Source organism: Cavia porcellus, unplaced genomic scaffold (assembly GCF_034190915.1).
Source record: "Cavia porcellus strain 051 isolate PalLab524CR breed Dunkin Hartley unplaced genomic scaffold, mCavPor4.1 scaffold_20, whole genome shotgun sequence".
Classification (NCBI taxonomy): Eukaryota; Metazoa; Chordata; class Mammalia; order Rodentia; family Caviidae; genus Cavia; species Cavia porcellus.
In genome coordinates this window covers 20,746,905-20,770,000 of record NW_026947503.1, presented here as the reverse complement: position 1 = coordinate 20,770,000, position 23,096 = coordinate 20,746,905, and the positions used below count along the sequence as shown (strand labels likewise).

The 23,096-nt window shown below is 41.5% G+C and overlaps 1 protein-coding gene across 3 annotated transcripts in view; it reads left to right on the top strand.

Moving 5' to 3' along the window:
* The window catches only part of Zcchc2 (zinc finger CCHC-type containing 2), a 68,991-nt gene extending 58,588 nt beyond the window's left edge, over window positions 1–10,403 (top strand). For all 3 annotated transcript variants that reach the window (XM_063231507.1, XM_063231506.1, XM_063231505.1), the window contains 3 exons: window positions 538–666; window positions 5,894–7,381; window positions 8,331–10,403. In XM_063231507.1, coding sequence (XP_063087577.1) covers window positions 538–666; window positions 5,894–7,381; window positions 8,331–8,398 — 1,685 coding nt within the window. In that variant the 3' untranslated portion in view covers window positions 8,399–10,403. The remainder of the gene's footprint in view (window positions 1–537; window positions 667–5,893; window positions 7,382–8,330) is intronic.
* The last annotated feature ends 12,693 nt before the right edge of the window (window positions 10,404–23,096 follow it).

Sequence of the window (23,096 nt, the reverse complement as noted above, 5' to 3'; positions counted from 1 at the left end):
TAGTCCATGAATATCTAATGATAGACATACCAATAAAACACAGCTAATTGATTGTGGCAAGTATTGTACCTGTCCCCATCCCACTTTAATAAAGGTTTGGCCTTTGGCTAGAATGTAAGGGGCTTCTTGGTCTATTTAATGGGAAGTATTTTATTCTTTTGAATAATCTGGCCTGATAATTGTAACTGAATAGACACTTGGGCAGAACATTCTGTTCCTGAAAGAATCTTTTAACAAGCTCTAAAGAGTTAGAATATGTAGACTTAGAAAGTGGTTTAAAGTAGTGGTACTGGAAAGCCTCTACAAAGAACCTTAATTCTGATGTTCTAAGATTGACTCCTTTTATGCCTTTGTTTAAAAAATCTGTTATTTTTGTATTGAAACTTTATAAATTTTCATCTAGATCAAAGACAAGCCTTTTCAGTGTTTGTAGAAAATCTAAAAAAAATTGTAGCTGTAACTAATTTCTGGTGATTCAATTTGGGAATTAATGTAACTACTTAACATGATTTTTTAAAATAGAGTTGTTATTTTTAGATGTGAATTTGGACATTGGATCTGGACATGACACATGTGGAGAAACATCTTCAGAGAGTTACAGTTCTCCGTCTAGTCCACGACATGATGGAAGAGAAAGTTTTGAAAGTGAAGAAGAAAAAGACAGAGGTTTGCTTTTAGGGGGGACTATAGGAAGAGGTGTGGGTAGAGTTCCCTGCAAAAGTATTTTATGTTCTTAGCTGCTCCACTCCCACCCGCTTATAATTTATATCAATGCATGTGAAATGAAGTAGAAAGCATAATAACAAAATAGAGTTAATGCATAAAGATTAAAGTTGTACGTGTTGCTAGATGCATATATATTTATACTTTTCCTGTTTTCCTGATTAACCTTTTTATCGTCATTAAGATATCTTTCTTAAAGTATTGCTTGTCTGATAGTAATATGACCACTGTCGCTTTTTTTTTTTGAGGAGTACTACTTATGTGGCATTTTATATTTTATTGTTTTTACTTTAAACTTTTGTCTATTGTTAACTTTTGTTTGTTACTGTTTTTACTTTAAAACTGTCTTTAAATGTGTCCCGTGTAGACAGCATATTATTATATCATGATTTGTTATTCATTTTGCCAGCATCCACCATTTGATCTGAATATATAGTTCATTTTTATTTAATGTAATTTCTGATTAGAAGGGTTTGCATCTTCCGTTTTGCTATTGTTTTCTGAATGTGTTACTTCTTCAGTTCTTCCTTACACGGAGACTCACAGTGAGAATTTAGGGGGTATCCTCAGGTCTTTCTTGGGAATGTACACAGCCTTACCCTGGGGCATAGCTTTCTAGAATTCCACTAATACATCAAAGCTCCCTAATTATGACTGAAGTCCTGTGGAAAAAAGATCATTAGCACAGAGTGAGCAGGACCAGCCAGATGAGTCACACAATGAATATTTTGGTAAAGAGATTTTGGAGGTAACTCTAAACCTGTACTTTGTGTAGTGGTTACTATGCTGCTGATTTTCACAGCTACCACAGTTGAGGTACTGTTCGTCTACTGAGCTGCTTAAATGCTGGAGAAAGTGAGATGGGGGATTAGGAATAGGGCTTGTTGAAAGGCATAAGGCTCTCTCCTTACAGCTGTTTTTCTTGATTAACACTCCTACGGCTGCAAGTCTTTAGTTAATTCCACGATTCTGAAAGCATAGATTTTTGACAGATATTGCTGTGGGTTTTGTTGCTGTTATGGAATTGTGGGTCATTGGAGGTTGCTTATTCCACCATACTGGTCTGAAAGTAAGATCTTACAAAGACATATGTTGAATGACATATGCTCTTTACACATGCTGACAATGTCTGATTGCTAACAGCTTGATCATAAGGTGTATTCATGCTAGGGACTCATATCCAGTGATTTTTCTCTGCCATTTCTTCATTTTTCTTAATACTTGCTTTATATAACTGGGTGCTCTGGAATTAGGTGCATATATATTTAAGATTATTATCTCTTCCTCTTGAAGTTTTCCCCTAACCAGTATGTAATAACCTTCTTTATCTCTTCTGATTATTATTGGTTTAAAGTTCACATTATCTGCAAACAGAATAGCTACCCCCACTTTTTTTGCAGTTCCTGTTGCATGTAGTATTGTTTTCCATCCTTTGACTTTCAGTCTGTGAGTATCCTTTTGGGTTAGATGGGTTTCTTGTAGGCACCATATGGTTGGATTTTGTTTCTTGATCCATTCTGCCAGTCTGTTTCTTTTAATTGGTGCATTGAGACCATTTTCATTAATGGTTATAACTGTTATATGTTGGTTTATTGTTGACATGTTATCTTTCTGCTGTTGCATCTTTATCTTTCCATTCTGTTTGTCTGCTTTGCTTAGTGGTTTTTTCCTAAGTGTATCTAATCTGTTTTTCAGTATTCTTTGCAGGTTTGGCTTGGTGATCATGAAATTCTTCAGCTGTTCCTTGTCATGGAAGTATCTTATTTCTCCATCGATTTTGAAGGACAGTTTTGCAGGGTACATCAGTCTAGGTTGGAAATCATTTTCCTTTAGGATCTGAAATACTTCACTCCATTCTCTTCTTGACTTTATTGTTTGTGCTGAGAAGTCTGCTGTAATTCTGATAGGTTTTCCTTTATGGATGATCTGTCTTTTCTCTCTGACAGCTTTTAATATTCTATTCTTATATTGGATTTCTGGGATGGTGATTATTATATGCCTGGGTGTAGTTTTATTTTGGTTATGGCTATTTGGAGTTCTATATGCTTCACTAATCCCAATTTTAGTTTCCATTCTCATGTTTGCGAAATTTTCAGCTATTACTTCTCTAAATATCCTCTTGACATCCTTTATGTTGTCCCCTTCTTTTTCATTTATCCCTATCAATCATATATTGTTTGTCTTTGCATCATCTTGTAGCTGTTGAATTATTTCCTGATTCCTTATTATTTTTAAAAGATCTTTCCTTTCCTGTTCACTAGCTGCAATCTTGTCTTCAAGGTCTGAAATTCTATCTTCACTTGCATTGAGGCAGTTTTTACAACTTTTAATGGAATTTTTGATTTCCTATATATCTCTTTGCATCTGATTATGTATTCTGTTTGTTTCTTATAAAGTTCATCTAGGGATTCTATCTTTTTGTTTAGTTCCTCTAATTTTTTAACTGTGTCTTCTTTAGATATGTTCAGCATTTCTTTTATCATTTCTTCTTTTACTTAGGAGATTATTTCTAGTTTGAATTCCTTTAAAGCTTTCCGGAGTTGCTTCTTTATTTCAGTTGCTATTATGTCAGGTATTTCAGGTGTATGGCATATATTTTCTTTTGTGTACATAGCTTCTAGGGTTTCTTGGGATGGGCTGGAGGTTTGAGGTTGTATTTTGGTATTTCGTTTTGTCATTTTCCTATGTTTCTGTGTTTCAAGTTTTATTCCAAGGCTTCCCCAGGGCCTGTTGGAAATCCTCTTCTATGCCCTCAGCTCCTGGGACTCTGGCCACCCAGTTCCCTGGATTGAGAGAGGATCACTGGGGGTGGGGCAGGCAGGTCCAAGCCCTATGGTGCATGTTGAGTGTGGCAGGAAGCTGTGAAGTTCCTTGGCTGGTGGAAGCAATGATCCCAAACTTTGTGGTTCGGGGGATGGTGCAGGGACACTCACCGCAGGCTGCTCAGCCTACAGAACTGAGGGTGCCAGCAGGGTAGGGACCCCAGAGTCCGCCAAGCACGGCAGGGAGCTGCGCAGTTGTTGCAGGTGGGCTCAGGACCCGCTGAACTGGTCCAGTGCAGCAAGAATCTGCAAAGTTCCTTGGCCAGGCCCTCTATGCCAATTCTTAGAGCACACCATTTCTTATTGGGCAGCTTGCAGTTCTCTGGGACCTCAACTTTTGTGTTCCCTTCAAGCTGCATCTTAGAGACCTGAGTAGCAGTGTGTGCAACAGTGTTACTGCTTTGCAAACAGTTGCAAGTTGCTCTTTGCTTTGTTGTTGTTTATAGTCACATCAATCTAGTCTGTAGTAATTCTGTCACCAGGTCTACCCACCTGAAGCCACACTGCATTTCTGCTGTGCAGACTTTTTACAAAAGACAAAGATGAAAATAACTTGTTGTTTCATGTTAAATAAGAGAATGTTTTTATGCTTTCTCCAGAATAGACGTTTCACTAGGTTTTATGGCACATTTATGTTTGATCCTACAGGATGTACAAATAATCCCATGACTCTAGCTCACCCTTCAAATGTAACCTGATTTTTCAGGTACTAGGCATTGTTCTGCTGGCATCCAACAGTATAAATTGGTGGGTCTCTATGGAAGATCTTTTTTGTATGGGGGTGAACCTGTAGCACATGTGGCACAGGGGCTGTTAGTATCATTGAAAGCTCTAAAAGGTTTACCTTCACTGATGCAGCTTAGTTATTGACAAATAAAAATGAACATTTCTTTAATGAAAGAGTCACTTAGGACTCTCTCAGTCTAGGAAAAATATATATTGTGATTTGGTCATTTTTAGAATTTCGAGGGCATACAAGGTTGCTTTGAAAGTATGTTGCTTTGTTAAGTGTTTTGTTGGAGACTTTCCAAAGTCAGTTAAAAACAAAAAAAGATAACCCTCATTAAATGCCTAAGTGAATCTCTAGTGCTTATAAAAATATTGGGACCATTTAAAATCGTAAAGCTATTTAGTATAACTTAAGATTTAAACCTTAGTTTAACTTAGTTAAACTTAGAGAATTTAGGTGACCAAAAAATGTTCCAGCTCTTTTTAGACTTTTATTTTTGTCCTTCAACTCTGCATTGGTGGGGTGGTAGAGAGGCCATAAATAGGTTAGTGATTTGGGGATACTCTTTGTTTTATGAAGTTTAGTAAGAATGTTCCAATCATTAATCTGTTAAGAGAAAGTTTATGCTGGGACCATTCGTTCATTAATTGAATCTCTTCTAATATAAATTAAGATAGTTCAGTTAAGAAGAGTGTTAACATTTTGAATCCCTAAGTACATTCCATTTAACTTTACTTTAGGAAGATCAGTCTTAATTTGTTTTTAATATTGCTTCAGTAATTTTTAAATAGGCATTACATTTAATTAAATGGTCTGTGTACACATCAATGCATTATCTGGTTTTAACGTTATCCGTCCATCATCTGGGATGCTTAAATTTTGAGTTCCTCTTTTGTCCCTTTACACAAAAAAATTCAGAAACCAGAAGTCCAGATTCAAGTTATGTCCACATGTAAGCATAAGAGTGATACAGTAGTAAAAGTAACTGCAGTGTTAACCTGCCATTTTGCTGCTTTGATTTTGGAGAAATGGCAATGCTTTCATATTTGTCCTGCTTTCTGTGTTCTAGAATATTTATCTTATGACTAGTAATAGTTTTAAAATTATCTATTCCCATTGAAATTTGTAACAAGTTTGTTCCATTTTTAAAAATACTTCCTTTCACTCCCAACCTTTAGATATTTGCATGAAATATTGTCTTGATTGAGCACTTTTTAAAAATATTATTTATCTGAGACAAATGGAAAGGTTTTAAGGTACAAAATATGAATCAAGTGGGTTACCTAGAGTTAAGATTTTAAGTATTTCATGCTTTTTTAGCAATAAGGTGATGGTGTTAAATAAATGTCTGCATTTTATACTCTGCCTCACCAGTCTCCAAATAATCTTTTATTATTTTGCTTAATATTCCTGTATTTTTAAGATAAAGCATTCATACAGGGAGTGATCCATAGAACAGCTAATTTTTTTAAAAGACACCTTAGACAATTAAGAAATATGATAGAGGGACATGTTCCAAACTTCTGAAGTAATTTTAGATACTCTTAGATTTTATTTGTAGCAGGAAAGATGGAGGTATAGTGGGATTAATACCTGTCTTTTTTTCCCCCCCTCTTAGACACAGACAGTAATTCTGAGGATTCTGGGAATCCATCAAGTACCAGATTTACAGGTTACGGTCCTGTCAACCAAACTGTCAAGCCACCTGTTCCAATTGCTTCACTAGGAAATGAGAACGGAAACCTTTTAGAAGATACCTTGAACTCACCCAAGTATCCACATATTCCTTTTATGCCAACTTTACACTGTGTCATGCACAATGGTGCCCAGAAGTCTGAAATAGTTGTTCCACCACCCAAATCTGCAGATGGCAAAACAATAGGGATGCTTGTTCCTAGTCCTGTTGCTATTTCTGCACTAAGGGAGTCCACAAATTCAGCCCCTGTTGGAATCCTAGGGCCAACAGCTTCAAATGGAGAATCAGAAAAACACCTTGAATTACTGGCTTCCCCTTTACCTATTCCATCAACCTTCCTTCCGCACAGTAGTACTCCTGCCCTGCACCTAACATTTCAGAGATTAAAATTGCCACCACCACAGGGATCTTCTGAGAGTTGCACAGTTAATATCCCACAACAACCAGCCGGAAGTCTGAACATCGGATCACCAAACACTGCCTTTATTCCTGTCCATAACCCAGGTAGTTTTCCAGGATCTCCTGTGGCTACCACGGAACCCATCACAAAATCTGCATCCCAAGTGGTAGGACTAAATCAAATGGTGCCTCAAATTGAGGGAAACACAGGGACAGTCCCTCAGCCTACCAATGTGAAGGTTGTTCTTCCAGCAGCTGGCCTCTCAGCTGCACAGCCACCAGCTTCCTACACCTTACCAGGCTCTCCCCTTGCTGCCAGTGTGTTACCCACCCAGAATTCCAATGTGCTCAACACAGCAGCCACTTCTGCCCAGCCAGCAAGTGCAGGCATTAGTCAGGCCCAGTCTACTGTTCCTCCTGCAGTTCCTACCCATACCCCAGGTCCTGCCCCAAGCGCAAGCCCTGCTTTGACACACAGTACTGCGCAGAGTGACAGCACATCTTATATCAGTGCTGTGGGGAATACGAACGCTAATGGGACAATAGTGCCACCACAGCAGATGGGCTCAGGTCCTTGTGGTTCTTGCGGGCGAAGGTGCAGCTGTGGGACCAATGGAAACCTTCAGCTAAATAGTTACTATTATCCCAGTCCAATGCCTGGACCAATGTACCGAGTCCCATCGTTCTTCACTCTGCCATCCATTTGCAATGGCAGCTACCTCAACCAAGCACATCAGAGCAATGGAAACCAACTTCCTTTTTTTCTGCCTCAGACTCCATATGCAAATGGACTGGTGCATGATCCAGTCATGGGGAGCCAAGCCAACTATGGCATGCAACAGATGGCAGGATTTGGGAGATTCTATCCTGTATATCCAGCACCTAATGTAGTTGCCAACACCAGTGGTTCTGGGCCCAAGAAGAATGGGAATGTCTCGTGTTACAATTGTGGTGTAAGCGGACACTATGCACAGGACTGTAAGCAGTCATCCATGGAGGCCAATCAACAAGGTAATCACAATAGCTCCCAGAGGACTTGTTTTTGAGTTCACCTGTTTATTCTTTCTTTCTTTCTTAATCATGTGATTCTGTTGTAGCAGAAAAATGTTTGTGCGTTCATTTACAGATGTTACGTTTTCAGTTAAAATCATTAAATGCAAACAGAAAAACCTAGTAAAAACCCAGATCATGCAGAGCACAAGGAAGATCAGAGGAATTTGGTTTCCAATTAAGAAATAAACTCTAATGACATTTTTCAAAGAATACAGTGGGAATTTGAATTATATAATATTGAACTTTCTTGCTTACAGCACTTTTTTTAAAGCTACAATTAAGTTTTATAGAGTAAGAAATTTTTAAATATTGAAAAGCTAGGAAGTATGCTAATCATCTGACACGAATGGTTTTTAGTAACTGTTTAGTGTCTGTGTATAACCAGCTGACCTCACACGTATGCCCATGTTACCCTTTTCTTTCCCAAAAAATACATAAGGAAAAAATTCCAAGATTCTGTTGCATTTTACAAGAACAAAATAGTTAAACAGCAGGTTAGAGTAAAAGAATTTGAACCAAGTTCAGTATTACTAACACCAAGAAAGAAGAAAATACGCTTACACAAATACAAGTAAGATGCCAAATTCAGTATGAACCTGAAACTGTTCTTTTTAACTTGTAGTTAGCCTTTGTCATTTTTGCCAACTCTTACCCAGAAAAAAGTATTAAATTGGAAGTATACTGACTTGACATTTTAAAGGACAGTCAAGTTTGATAGCTTTAGGTTACACTAAAACAGAGACTTCACATTACTTGTTTTTTAAAGTAATTTATTTGCCATTTTAGAATGGTGTTAATGCTGAGGAAGGTGCCTCCTGAAGAGCATGCCCATTTGATAATCTTGTAGTGGTTTGTGACGCGTGTCGTTGTCAGCGGTGACTTAGCAGTTCTGTCTTTCCCGTTTTAGGCACTTACAGACTGAGATACGCACCTCCCCTCCCCCCTTCTAATGATACGTTGGATTCTGCAGACTGAAACGAGTAAAGCTTGCCTACTTAATACACTCAAGTGTGGGGAGTCTTGGGGTGTGGAGGGGAGGAAAGGAAAGGTATTTTGTTTGTTTCTTTGTCTATACATTTCCTAGATTTCTATGCAGTTGGGAGTTTTTATTTCTCTTGTACCAATGTCCAAAGTAAGAAAGAATGCGATGCTTCTTGAGCCTCTGGTCTCCTGGTTCAACAACAGGCTTATATGTATGATATATGTAACTTAAATTTCCAGACAAACTTATCAAAAGGAAAATGTTGATGCGTGCTTTTTTTTAAACACTGAATACTTGCTGTGTGCAATGTTTACTGAATCTTTAAAACTGTGTATTTGACCTTTTTTTAACACTGGTGACAGTCATATGGTTTTGAAAAAGAGAAACTTTGCTTCTTCCCCGCCTTTCACTTTCACCCTATAATACACTTTGCTCTCCAGCCACTCTCCCCTTTTTGTGGCCTGCTGTGAGAGTACCCAGCAGTGTTAATTGTCTGCACTTCTGTAACCTGCTCTGCACATAAGCCAAGGGCAGAATATTTCATCTTAATCTTATGGGATAGATCAAATCCCCAAGATAGTATGTATATATGTAATAAACAGCATCACGTAAATACATATATGCAGTGCTCACTGTCCAAATCAACATGAAAATAAGTGGGGAGAGAGGAAGAGTTCAACCCATATGAAGCTGAAAAAGTAATGTACAAAATGGACTAAAAGCCTTTTCTTGGGGGAAGAAAACCACGATTTTTTTCCTTGAATCATACTTTTCTAGCCTGTTGCTTCAGAGAGACACAAAGTGAACACACTGGTGTGAATGTCATTCTCTGTGTGCTTGTGTTTGTGATGAGAGTCAGCAGCCAGTTCTATTCGTCGTCTACCACCATGTCCTGCTCAAAAGACACTACTTGAGTAAAGATTTCTTTTGCTATACCAACTGTTACAGTGTTACGTTGTGTTTAAAATGTGTGTGGTTATTGCAATCTAAGCAGAAGCTGTGGGTTTCTACAAAGTCAGGTATTTGTTTCCTAACCTGTCATTCGTAGCAAAGTCACTTTTATAACCGTTTACCACTATGCTTGATTATAATGTGAAAGAATGAATTCTGAGTGTGTTAAGATGGTATTAATCATGTCAGTGTCATGTCACTAAGTTTAATGCTGCTGTTTTTAAAAAAAAAAAGTTTTTTTAAAAGCCAATCTATGTACTAAATTGCTTCCAGGTAATTTTTGATTTCCTAAAGTGCACTGAGGTTATCTGGAAGATTGGGTGTATTTTTTGGTGATTGCTGCATTGAACAGCAGTGAACAGCTACCACTGTATAGTCATAGGTTTAAGGGGCTCTGGAGGCTGTTTCCCACTCCTCAGGACAGAGCAGAAATAATAGGTTTTTGTTGTGTGAAATAATGTTGGTGAGCAGCAGAGAAACTTAAATATTTGGTCTTGGTTGAGAAGCCAAACAGATTACAAGAGAAAAGAAAAAACTTGAAGAAAAAAAGAAGCTTAATTTAATGCTTCATAAGTAGCATTTATATTTATAGCACCAATGTACATTTTAAAACTTTCAGGGTGGGAGTTAATGGGGAACGGGAAGAGGAAGTTTTAAAGGGGTAGATAAAAGCTTTAATTTAGAGAGAAAGAGGTTTGAGTAAAGGAAATTATTTTGATTAAATATATTTTATTTGATTGGTATTTTTGGACCACATTAAATCAATTGTTAAGCTGCAGTTGAGTTGTTCAGGTGAGAATGTTGATAAGCCACGTATGAGCGCATTGTGAATCACTTGCCAGTTGTACTTTATGGAGCTTATTTTATGATTTAAAATACTGTACTGTACATAGGAGGTATGTTACCTTCTCCTTATTTGTATGTTTACCATATACTTTGATATTTGAAATGTTATGTACTGGAAAGGCCACTTATATTTCTAGAACAGATTGGATTTTATGCAACCTTTTTTCCTGAATTAACAGCAATAAAAAAAATGAAAAAAGAGCTTAAGAATTGTGCCTTATTGCAAACTTTGTAAAAATAGGAGCTAAGATACACTTTTTTTTTTTAATATCAACTCATTTCCTTGTAATGTGAGGAGTAAATCCCAAAGACAGTCACCATCTGGGAAGTCATCAATTTTTCCCCTAAGTTTGCCTTATTGTATAGGTAATTCATGACCACTAAAAAGAGAGGCTTGCTTTCTGTCTGTTGAGTATACAGTGTGCCAAGACTATGGTGGTAAACAGGACAAAGTCCCGGTCAACTTGGAGCTTAGGTTTCTGGTTTAAGCTTTCCCTTGTCAAAAGTGTTAAGGATCTAATTTATTTTGTCAGTTTTTTTTAAGCTGGGCAACTATCTTGGTTCAGTACTGAGAATCTTTTATGTCATTGGCTGTCTCTTCTACTCCAGGGTCAAGTTAGAAGTCTTTTGAACCGTCAGTATTTCCAAGACACTGGTGGGCAGTCACCTGCTTTTGCTCTGCCTGAACCCTATGGTAGTGCCCTTGACGTGTTTGGCACAGTGATGGATGTTCCAAGAGGCCAGGTCTAAGGGCTCTGAATCATTGTGTAGAGCCGTCTGACAGATGTTCTCACCAAATCCCTCTTGAAGAGATTATAGATGCTTTTTCCCAATAAATATGCACCTGTATGTAACATGTGTCTTCAACCCACTTTTCAAATCACAGGAACTGAAATGTGTCCAGTGTCCTTGCCTGTTGCATCTCTTTCCCTCTCACTACACCAAAGTAATTATTCTATATCACACTCCTTTTGTGTTTTCTCACATCTTCACCACCACCCCAAATACACAGCATATTTTTTTGCTTTTGTTGAGCATTGTAAAAAGGATATTCTTCTGAAGCTGGTGTTCTAGGACTGGCTCTGTTCATCTGATTTTGTGCTCATCTGATGTTGTGTGCTCAGGTTATTCTTTTTTACTGAAAATATTCTCACATTGTGGGAAGGATACAGGTAACTTTCCATTCAGTTAACTTATATTTGGACAGTTACTGTTTTTTACTTATATGAGCAGGGCTGCTCGGAACATTTTTGTACAGGTTTCCTGATTCATGTGTGTTAAAGTTCACTAGGGAATACAGCTAGTAGGAGTGTAATCACTGGACTGTGAGACAGGCAGATAGTGAGTTTACAGTATTTGCCATGTTTTCCAAGTGATTTATACTCACACCAGCAGTGTACTAGAGATTCTTGAATCTGTATCTCCTAACACTCTCCCAAGATGATGTCGTAGAGCTGTCCAGAAGTTGAGGCCAAGAAATACACAGCGTGGAGATGTGGAGGCCCCGTGGCGGGGTGAATCTTGGAGGGCAGGAGACAGTGTGGGCAGGGTTGATGGAAGGGGAAGGGGATGTATAATAGACAAAAAAATGAATGTAACAAGGACAGAAATGGTGATGGTACATAGTTGGAAAGTGGGGGAAATAGACAACATTAATAGTACAGAACATTTAACAAGTTTATAAGATTCATAGGTGCGGTAGATTTTTAAAAAGGGTCAGAATGGGGAACTTGGAGTTGATTAAATGCAAAATAAGTTGTCGAGTTTTAGAAAAAAACCATACGGACCCTGATTTCAAGGACATCTCTGATTGAGGGAAGAAAGTGAAGATGGTCCAAAGACTGATTTCAGGGTCAGGCAGTGAGGACATACACCACGGTGCTAGTAATAAGAGTGAGAATGGTCTTAAACCAGTTCAGAATGGGGTGAGAGGGAGAAGGAACTCTGAGCTTCGTGTTCCCTGGAGGTGGAATGAGGTGATGATTTTAAATCATAGCTATCAAGATTAAATAATAGATGACAGGCTCAATGAATAGCACTGAGGACACTCAAATTGTGATTCTGTTTTAAGAGAATGTGCTAACCCAGGAGTAAAAGTGATGGTACTTTAGGTGGTAAGAAACTTAGCAAACAATTCATTGTGTTAGCGTTGGTTAGTTCAGTTCCATTCACTGATAAAACACTTGCCCTCCAAGAGTCTGTCTATTCAGAAAGCTTACCAAAGTCATGCCATCTGATTACTTCATGCCAAGGTAAAATAATCCCATGACAAGCAATCCCTATCAAATTTTTTAACAGGAAGTATCTAGTACTTCCATTGAGCCACCTTTTCTCCATTGTACACATTGATGGCCCACAGCATGGTAAGGTTGAGGCAGGAGAACCTCAGAGGCAAGCTGTGACAGTAATTCAACCCTATGGCCCTTCCTGTAATTTCATCCTGAAGGAATAAAGCAAATGCCAACTCTTCACCTCCAAAAAGACTCATTTACTTTAAAAAATAAAATGAGTTTTGAGGTGTGGGGCATGAAGTGAGGAAATGGATGCTCTGACTTGAAATGTGGTCACTGTGTCCCTCTATCTTCCCTCTGTTCATAAGGGTAAGTGCAGTTGTGATGAGAAGAAGGGCTTTGAGGTCGCAGAACTGAACAGCAGTTGGGACCTGGATGTGGAGGGTGCGTTTCAGCTCTAGGGCTCCAGATCCTTCAACACAACCCTGAGTGGAGAGTGGGCAGATCATGCTGGGCAACCCCCATTAACACCGGCGTGTATGGTTTGAATTGCTGAGGTCAGTCTAATGTCAGTATTTCATGTTAGCAGCTCTTGTGATCACACACCCAAAATTAACTCTTCTTTGCCATTTAATTCCTAAATGCTGTCCTCTTTTGAAAAGCATAAGCCCTCCCTGTTAGACCATAGATATACATTGCCTGAGCTTTTTGTGTGTATGCAAGCATTATCAACTTGCAAAGTGCAGTGGTAGGCTTCCGTGTTCTGTAAAGTGCAGCACATCCCATACGAAGACCAAAGAGCCTTCCCTTCTGCAGTCATTCCTCCCATGTATTGAGACTGCAGGCGTTGGTCACCGAAAGCTCGTAATCCCAAAATCCTATTTACTGTTTGAAACTGGGGAGTACGAGGTGGGGTGAGATGGGTTGGGTGTTTCTTCATTGATTTTCTTTTTCCATCTTGCAGCTCCCATTTGGTCTAAAAGGAGGTATCAGCCAGCCTCTCACCAGAAGAAATTGCTCATTGGAAAGCAATGTCACCCAGTGAGAGACAAAGACAGTGCAAGCAAGCAGATATTAATTCCTGCTGACCTAATTTAAAGAAAGTTCTATATAAAAGAGAAAACATTTGAGGCTGATGGCCTGTGCCCAGAACCTTAAAAGCACTTTGAGCAGTCTCCTCTTTCAGAACTGAGATCCAAGTTTGTGTACAAACATCTTTAAAGGCACTGATGGCACTTTTTAGTTTCCTTCACACTTTTCCTCTGCGTTCAGTTAGTCATAACTGAAGGGCTTGAGATCTTACTGCTTGTTTTATGATTAGAAATTTGGGGCTCAGGGAAATTATATAGCAGTGATGACGGCTGGCCTTAACTGAGATGAATGCTCGCTTCTCTGCCACTTCCTGTCCCACTTCCTGATGCTTCCATACTGACCCAACTTACAGTGCCTTTAAACTGGAGCCCATGAACATAACCACATGGCCTACATTTCTAAAAGAGGGTTTGGCTACGGGCATACCTGGCACATACACCATATGCTGGTCAAGTGGGATGCCCATTTTCAGTCAATATTAAAGGATGAAAAGACATGGTAGGGGAAGTTTCCAGAACTAGGAAACCTTAGGATTCCTAGAACTAAACTTGAAGCTACATTTAAGGAGCATGAATGTTTGCCTGTGTCAAAGGTTTTAAATATGCACGAATACCCTCTTTGGCCCTACAGAGGTTTTTGTTATCCCTGTGTGTTTTAAACATGAAGTAAAAATTCCATTAAAGACTAGAAATAGAGATGAAGTAGTGGCACAAGCAGAGAAGACAATAACTACTCAACATTCATGTAGGTTGTCTCAAGCACATTCCTTTCTGCTATCAGCCCCTCAAACACTACAAAGGCAAAGAATGATGGTAAAAAGTAACTTTCATGCCAAAAACTAATACTCAGCTATACCCTCAAAAGTCATGCAAAATGCTAAGAATGCCACCAGATGGCTCTCGCTAACAGGTTAGGTCTTGTGTTAAGCAAGGAGTTACTTGTACGTTTACCATAAACTAGCTTGTGCAAGAGGTAGCGCCAGTCATCATTTTGCTCTGAGCACCTCCCTCACTGCATGTAACCTTTCTGGGGCTGGACACGCAGAATGGTAATAACACTCCCTTGGTAGAGTAGTTGCAAGGATAAGTCTAGTAATATACATAAAGCATCCCACATGTGATGCATAAGTAGGCTCTCGGTAAGTCTGTCATGGTAGGGAACAACTGAATGCCGACTGTAAGCCAGGCACTTAGCTCGTTTAGCTGTATCCCTCCCTGTGAGACAGGCGCTATACCCCGCTGCACAGTTCAGGGATATCAGGCACAAAGGCTAAGTGTCCACGGTCATAGAGAAATTAAATGACAGCACGGCAGTGTGGCTTCAGGATTCTTGTGGTCCACACCTCTGACTGTCACAGGCCTGTCACTGAGGGACTGGCATCCCTGCCCTGAAGTCGGGCAGGCATGATGTCCAGACAGGCTCATCCTTTAATGCTACCATCTTGAACATACGGCCCTGTTTTTCTCTCCAAAAGGCTATACAGATGGTCAGTAATGGATAGTAGAAGTTGAACTTCATGATCTCAGAAGTTTCTTTTAATCTCAACATCCTGAGGCTTAATTTTGTTTCACTTTATATGATTTGTCAAGGATTATAATTCATAATCTTTGTCCTTCGGCTAGTTTAATGGATTTGAAGTCCTCTGATGTAGTCTAGAGTACAAACCAACTTTCCATGGTTTGAGGGAACGAAGAGCGGAGGAAAGAATGAAATTAAGCTGGCTTGTCACTAGGTGGCAGCACAAGCATAGCACTAGGTGTGCCAACCCTGAGTTCTGTCACCCATACATTGCAGGCAGTTCTCCACTTCCTTGAGTAAGCTTTCATTTGGGGCAGGGCTCTTTTCATAAAAAATACGTTCATAGGAGTCTTGTGCTGCAGGACCTGGAGTTACCCATAGCTCTAGAGTTGGCAACAAATACCAAGGTCCGCAAAGTAATGGCCCTGCAAGCTAAGAGTCTACATCTTTAACTGAAAAAGAAAATAAGGACGCATGAAAGAAATGTAAGTTACAGTGTCTACAAATAAAGTTTTTTGGAACACAGCTGCTTTCATTTACCTGTTATGACTGCTTTCAGCCCTCAATAGCAAAGTTGAACAGTTGTGATACTGTCCCTAATATAACCTAAAATTTTGCTATCCTTTTACAGAAAAAGCTCATAAACCTGACATATACTGTACGTTGCAACCTTCGTTAAGTAAAAATATGCATCCCCACTAGGAATTTGCACACCCATTTTGGTGCTGTGTTTTAACACAATAAAACATTTTTTGTGCTTAAGTCAGTGATTCCTGCATACTTTGATGCAAACATTGGCTGGGAGCTCCAAGTAGGGTAGGACACAACCAGCCCCAACATAGTGCACAGGCTAGGATCAGCGGAGCTGGTGGAGCTGGTGAGGCCAGTGCTGCAGAGAAATGGGGAATTTTGAAAGGACGCATTTTAGTTGGGCTGGGAAGGCAGATTTTCCTGAGAAGCGGGAAGTTGGCAAAGGTCACAGCATAATCAAAGCTGTAATTCAGAAACAACTCATTTGGAATGTCCTGGCTCCAGGGAGATGAGAAAGTGGGGAGTATTTGCAAATGCCCTGCCAAAGCAGCCCACCCTGCCCGGCTCCCTGTCAGAAGTCAGCCCCACACCTCCTGCAGTCACTCTGTGCCCGCTGCAGCCTCTCTCCTCTCCAGCCTTTACTCTTGCAAGCTCTGGTTCCTGTCCCAGCTTCCAGGGCACTTTTCCCTGTGTCATGTGGGGACAGACTTGCCCACAGACAGCCACACCTTGCCCCACAAGTCAGTAATACGCCTTTGGTTACACATTAATACAACAAATAAGAGAATTTGGGGCCTCCAGAATTCCTTAACACTGATACATGTGTACCAAGTGGCTTGCTAAACCCGACACACTCCATCCGGACCTAGCTGGTTTAGAAACAGGAAAAGGTGAGTAGCTAAAATTTGTCACAGGAGCATAAATTGTAGTCCTATGGGAATATTTGAACCATGAAGATGAGTGACTTCCAAGTACTTCACAAGGCTCTACTAACAAATGATTTTAGTTCTAACCCTTGTCTGGTTGCTAAATTTTTTGAGCAGCAATGTAGTATAGAGGTTACTGGTGTGGGGCCTAAAATGTGCTACCCCAAAATACCCTTCTTTGGCATAAATCAAGATGGCTAGAGGCACTGCAGACATGGGAACAGTTCTGAGAAACTCCTTTCATAAGAGAAATACACATCTCTTACACAGATCCATGTCGGTGTCACTCCCGGCCGGCAGGAAGGACACACAACAAAGTCTGGCAGTGGACAACCTTTTCTTTTATTTTCCTTCTCCGTACAGCCTGCCCTGGGATCGCTCCCAGCTGAAGCCTCTGTTGGTCCGCTCCCCGCGGCTCCTTGCGTGCTTCGCTCCAAAGCCTCTACCGGTCCGCTCTCCGCGGCTCCTTCCGGGCTTCTTCTGCTTCCTTTTTTCGTGGCGGGAGAGGCACTCACTTTTATAGGGTTACAGTGGCCAATCAGTTCAAAGCGCGCGATGCGGGCTGATTGGCTAACATCAGTTGTTGCTAGGCAGACTATCTTACAGGGCGGGTTGTGAAGCAGGAGATCTTACAGGGCGGGTTGTTTACCAAGCAGGAAGCAGGAGATCTTACAGGGCGGGTTGTTTACCAAGCAGGAAGCAGGAGATCTTACAGGGCGGGTTGTTTACCAAGCAGGAGATAAGCGCCATCTTAGCACACTCGATGGGAGGGGTAATCTAGCTCAGGCTTTGCTCTTTCCTACAGGCCTCACGTCCGCCAAGTAAGGCGACCGGGCTCGGCCGCGGCTCCCAACAGATCCACGCTAGTGAAGCAATCAGGCATAAACAGCTTCCTAGGAGGTCCCTTCAACGGTCTTAGTGACTCTAAGGAACAACGTGTGGCCACCCCACCGGAGAGGCCACGAGCTGTCTCGTCACATGTTCGAGGGCTGTTACCCAAGAGACTTTGCACAGTGAGGACCTCCGTGCATGTGCAGGAGCCCCTCTCGCCTTCCGTAGCCCACCCTTTTCCAGGGAGCTCTAGCTCCTGTTTCTTTCTGATGTAAAAACTTTAGTCATTGCCCTTCTTTGAGTCTCAAATTTTGCAAACTCCTGTGCACCTGGAAGTCATAAATGTGTCTTTTCCCTGTAAATCTATTCAGTGTCATTCTACTTCATAGACATAAACATTGACTGCCAGAGCAGGAGAGGAAAGTTTCCTTTGCCTCTACATCAACATATACTTTTGAGCCTGGGCCACAAAGCCTGCGTCCCCTTAACTGCTAAGAAAGATGCAAAAGAGTGTCCATCTCACAGGTGTATATAAAGGTCAATAAGGTAAATGCACTTAACTGGAGTAGAGCGCAAGGGGAGCACTAAGATAAGGCTATATTTTCTTTAAAAGTGTCTTATTCAAAATCTGTCCTTAAGGACCTGTCAAAATCGGAATGCTTCCCTTCTCTGCATTACACTGTGCTTTGTTCTTTTGCTTGTGTTAGCTGCATTTTTACATAATTATATAATCATTCTATACATGCACTTTCTATCTTTCTGTTTTATAACAGATGAGACAGTATGGTACTTTATTACTAAAGTCCATAGTTACATTAGGGTTCATTTTGTTGTACAGCCCCACACATTCTGGCAAATGCTCAATAATAGGTGCATAATTATGAAACCATGCAGAATAATCTGCACTGTCCTAAAAGTTCTCTGTATTCCACTTGTCCCTCCCTCTTACTTAACCCTTGGAAATCAGTGGTTTCTTTATTATCTTCAGTTTTGTCTTTTCTAGTATATCATACACAGATACGCCCCTATTTACTTACAAACCCATTGCCAATTGAAAATATCTTTAAGTTGAAAATGAATGTAACACACCTAACTCGCCAGACATCACAGACTAGCCCCACAGCACACTGTCCAGTATCAGCTGTTCACGCTCAGGATCAGTAGCTGACCAGGGTCTTCAACTTGCATATCTTGCAGGAAAGAGTTATTGTGCCATATATCGTATTGATATAATTGGAAAGATAAAATTTTCAATTCTGATTTCTATTCATATCATTTTTGAATCAACCTAAAGAAAAATTACATGTCTAACCTTCACAGGTTAAGAACTGCCTATATAGTTGAAGTCGTATGTACATGGCCTTTTCAAGTTGACCCGTTTTCCTGAGCAATATGCGTTTAAGGTGCCTCTAGGTGTTTTCACAGCTTCATTGTCTGTCTGTCTCCCTCTCTCCCTTCCTCCCTTTCCTTCCTTTTCTTCTCCTTCCTTCCTTTCTTTCTCTGAATAATAGGCCCTTGACTGAATATACCAGTTTCTTTATCCATACACCTATTAAATGACATCTTGGTTCTCAAATTTTGACAATCATAATAAATGTTACCATAAACTAGTTTTCAGGTTTTAATGTGGATGTATAGTTTTGACTTTGTGTAAATACCAGTGTAACTGCTAGATCATTTGGTCAGAGTTAGCTTTTTAAGAAACCATCAAACTGTCTTGAAAACTGGCTGCAATCCCAACAGCAATTCCTGTTGCTCCACATCCTTGCTAGCATTTGATGTCAGTGTTTGGATTTTAACCATTCTAATAGGTGTATAATGGGCTCACTGTTGTCTTAATTTGCAGTCCCCTGATGACTATGATACACATTTTTTCATATGTTTGCCATCTTCTTTGGTCATATGATCATACCTTTTGCTATTTGTTTGTTTACTTATTGGTTTATTCGAGGCTGGGTCTTGTTATGTAATTCAGGCTGGCGTGGAACTCACTGTGTAGCCCACGCTATGCTTGAACTACCTGTGATTTTTCTGCTTCAGCCTGCTGGTTGCTGAGACCACAGGTGTGTACCACCACATCTGGCTTTATTGATTTTTTAAATTTACTGATTTTGGGTTATTTATTTATTGAGTTTTAAGAAATCTGTGTGTTTTAGATACTGGTCCTATATTAGACATTCGTTTCACAACTATTTTCTCCCAGCCTGGGGCCTGTCTTTTTATTCTCATAATGGTTTGCATTTGTTATTGCAATGAAAAGGAAACATAGGAACACCAAGGGACAAAAAGCAGCCAGAGGACATCACCCTGGCTGACATCACCCTTTTATTCATATCAGAAAAAGTGCCAACAACCCCCAGTAATACCTCCTTGTGCATTCAGCAACATATGAAAAGCGACATTCCTTGATGGTTGCCAAGTCTTTAGCCCAGAGTTGGCACAGTTCACTTAGCAGAGGACATGGAGCCCAGGTACTTCCCAGCTCCTCCCTGGAGGGACAGCTGGGTGCTACCGGGGAAGAAGGGCTGAGCCAGTGCCAATCCCAGGAAACAGAAACCCTGGCCTGTGGGGACTTTTCCTTATAACTTCCTTCAACCGTATTTGTGATACAAATTGCTGAACTCCTCTCCCACGTGTTTATAGGGACATGCTTGTTACAAGGACAGTTACCAGGTTCCCAAAGGCAGGCAAGGGTGCAGGTGTTGCCTGTTCCCCCTCCAATGCAGGTGCACCTCTTTTCTAGAAGGCGCACAGACCTTGGCAGGGCCTGCCACACAATAGACAATAGTCCCAGCTGGTTAGTCCCGTCTGCGTCCCACAGGATGGAAAATCATTGCACGGTGGTGAAAAGGAAGGCCAGCCAGCCCCCAAAGGGATTTCCCCTGCAGGTCTCCAGGATGCTCCACCCACCCCATCTGCCTCCTGACAAATTGATGCAATGGTTTGGAGATTCAGAACAGCTGTGTATCTCCTGCATTCAACATTAACCTACAGCTATTTCTGGCTACACTGGGAAACACAGCAAGGAAGACATGAACTATTCTAGACTTTCTCTGACAGTTTCTGACTACAGTGCAAATAAACCATGCACCATGTTAGTTCTGGATCTGAAATGCAGTTTACTCTTACATCAGATTTTCGACCTAACAGAAGATAAAGGTGTGCTTACCCTGGCAAACAACGGCAGCAGCTCTTGAGTGCAAACTTTTAGAAAGCGCCTTTAAATATTTACTGCATAGTGGCTTCATGGGGCTTTTCCCTAAGCCTTCCAAGGACCAGTGGTAGAGGGCAGGAGCCTGAAATGCACCGTCCAGGTCCAGGGGGCCCATGTCACACCACACAACACAGTGAGTAGGAGCCCACCTCGAATGTGCATTTCACAAGCTCCCACTCCACTCGGACATATATGCATTTTAAAATCAGTAGATTAAAAGCACAAACTTCAAGGGGCCTAGCCTGAGAGCCTGGGCATAGAGGTACACACTGCTGCCTATGAGCAAATATTTAGATGCCTTCACTCTCATCTGCAAAATGGGTATAATCACAGGGGTGTAGAGAAAACCAAGCATCATTCATACCTTGAACAATTTGCAAAAATTAACTCAGAATGACTTATAGATCTAAATGCTATACACTGTGGAAACATAGGAAAAGCTTTGTGACCCTGAGTTAGGCAAAGATTTCTTAGATGCTACACTGAAAACAAAATCTATAAGAGAACAAAGTAATACATCAGACTTGATTAGAATTAATACTTTACTCTTTGAAAAACACTCTTAAGAAAATGAAAGTCAGACTTAACTTGGGTGTTTTGATTTTTAGTGCACTTCTAAGTGTTCATTGTGAGAACTCGGGTGACTTGTGCCCTTCACTCTCTCATGGCTGGGTGAAGTCAGACTTCTTTCTCAGAACATGTTTCATTTTACCAAGTCACAGACATAAAATTGTAAAGAAAACCAATAGTTGTAGAATACAGTGTTGTCCCCAGAACACTGAGATAGTACTTGATAAACTGGCAGTTCTCACCACAGATCCCAGAATATTCCAGAACAAGGAGTTTGACTTCCCTATAAATCATTTTTTTTTTAAATGAAGGAACTGAGACATCACCAGAAATTAAAAGTGGAAACTCTGGACCATTACATATCTCCCATATCTATCTCTCTGTATCTGTATTCCTATCTCTATCTCCAGTCAACAGAAGTGTTTTCGTGTTGAGTGCTGAACTGGGAGGCGGTCACCCCAAACCTCAGCCAGCTGGGCACCCCGCCACACTGAGAGGAGGAAAACGTGGAAGCGAGCCCGGCACTAGGTGGAGCCAGGGCAAGGTCCCCGCGGGCCTCCCGCCCGCCGCCGCCCCGGCTCGACCCTGGCGGGGTCCCCAAGGCCGCCTCCCGCCCCGCCCATCGCTAGGCCGCGGCGCGGGTTCCGCGGCCGCCCCGGCCGGCCCGCCCCAGCTCGTCTCCCGCCTCCCCTCCCTTCGCCCGGCGCTTCCCCCGGGCCCTCCCGACAGCCGCCGGGCGCTGCAGCGATCACCACCGCGACGCCCGTGTGAAGCGCGGGGCCCCGGGGGTCGAGGGTCGGGGGTCGGAGGCTCCTCCTCGCAGGGGCGCGCTGCCCTCTAGGGGTGCTGGAGACGCAAGACCGCGCACTACAGAGCCGGCCGCCACCCCCACCCCTACCCCACCCCCACCCCCGAGCGCGGGTCGCCGGCTGCCTCAGCACGCGTGGGTGGGCGTCCCCGGGAGACGCTGCGACCCCAGACCCTGGCCCAACGCCCCTGGAGTGGGACCGGGAGAGGCAAGCTTTTTGAGGACAGGCACAACCTTCACCTTCAAGGCCGCTGGGTCTGGAAGACAGTGGGCAGGGGTTGTTTGCAAAGGTTCAAGACAGACCTGCCAATCAGGAAGTCAACCAATAGCAGATGCTGGCGGAGCTGGGGGGGAGGAACCTTCTCCACATTGGTGGGAGCGTAGACTGGTGGAACCACTGTGGAAATCGGTGTGAGGATTCCTCAAAGAGCGAGGGTTGGAGGTCCCGTTCCACCCAGCTATTCCCTTTCTGGGTATCTTCTCAGAAGAATTAAAATCGTCACATCACAGCGATATATGCACACCCATGTTTATAATAGCTGAAACTTGGAAACAGCCCAAATGCCCATCAACTGGTGAATGGATGAAGATGTGGTTTTTATACAACGGAGTACTACTTTGCCATAAGGAAGGATACACTCCAGACGTTTCTAAGTAATAGATGCACTTGAGACCATACTGTTTAGTGAAATAAATTGGACCACATGTGTAAATATTGCATTGTTTCTCTGGCTTGAGAAGCCAAAAGTATAAATAAATAAGGACCAAAATGTGTAATAGGTATTGAGAAGTAGGAAGGAAATATCAAATAGGGAACAAAGGAGCGGGGAGAGGGATAGGAAAGAAGGAAACAGTAAAGGTTAAAAAAAGGAGAGGAAGAGGAAAAAGAAGTGAAGGGAAGGAAGGAAGGGAAGGAAGGAAGGAAGGAAGGGAAAAATTGAAACCAAGGCTTTGTAAATGGTGAGAAGAGGAAGGGTTGAAGGGAGGGTAGGAGAATGGGGGGAAAGCTATATCATGTACACGCACAAATTCTCCGTGATGAATGTGATCCTTATGTGCACCTAAAATGTACCAATAAAATCTGATTTTTTAAAAAAGCTTCCAGTCCAATACTAACCCTCAGGAAGCCGCACTCTAAGGATGTTTCACCCCTCGTTCCCTGTGACTGGTTCT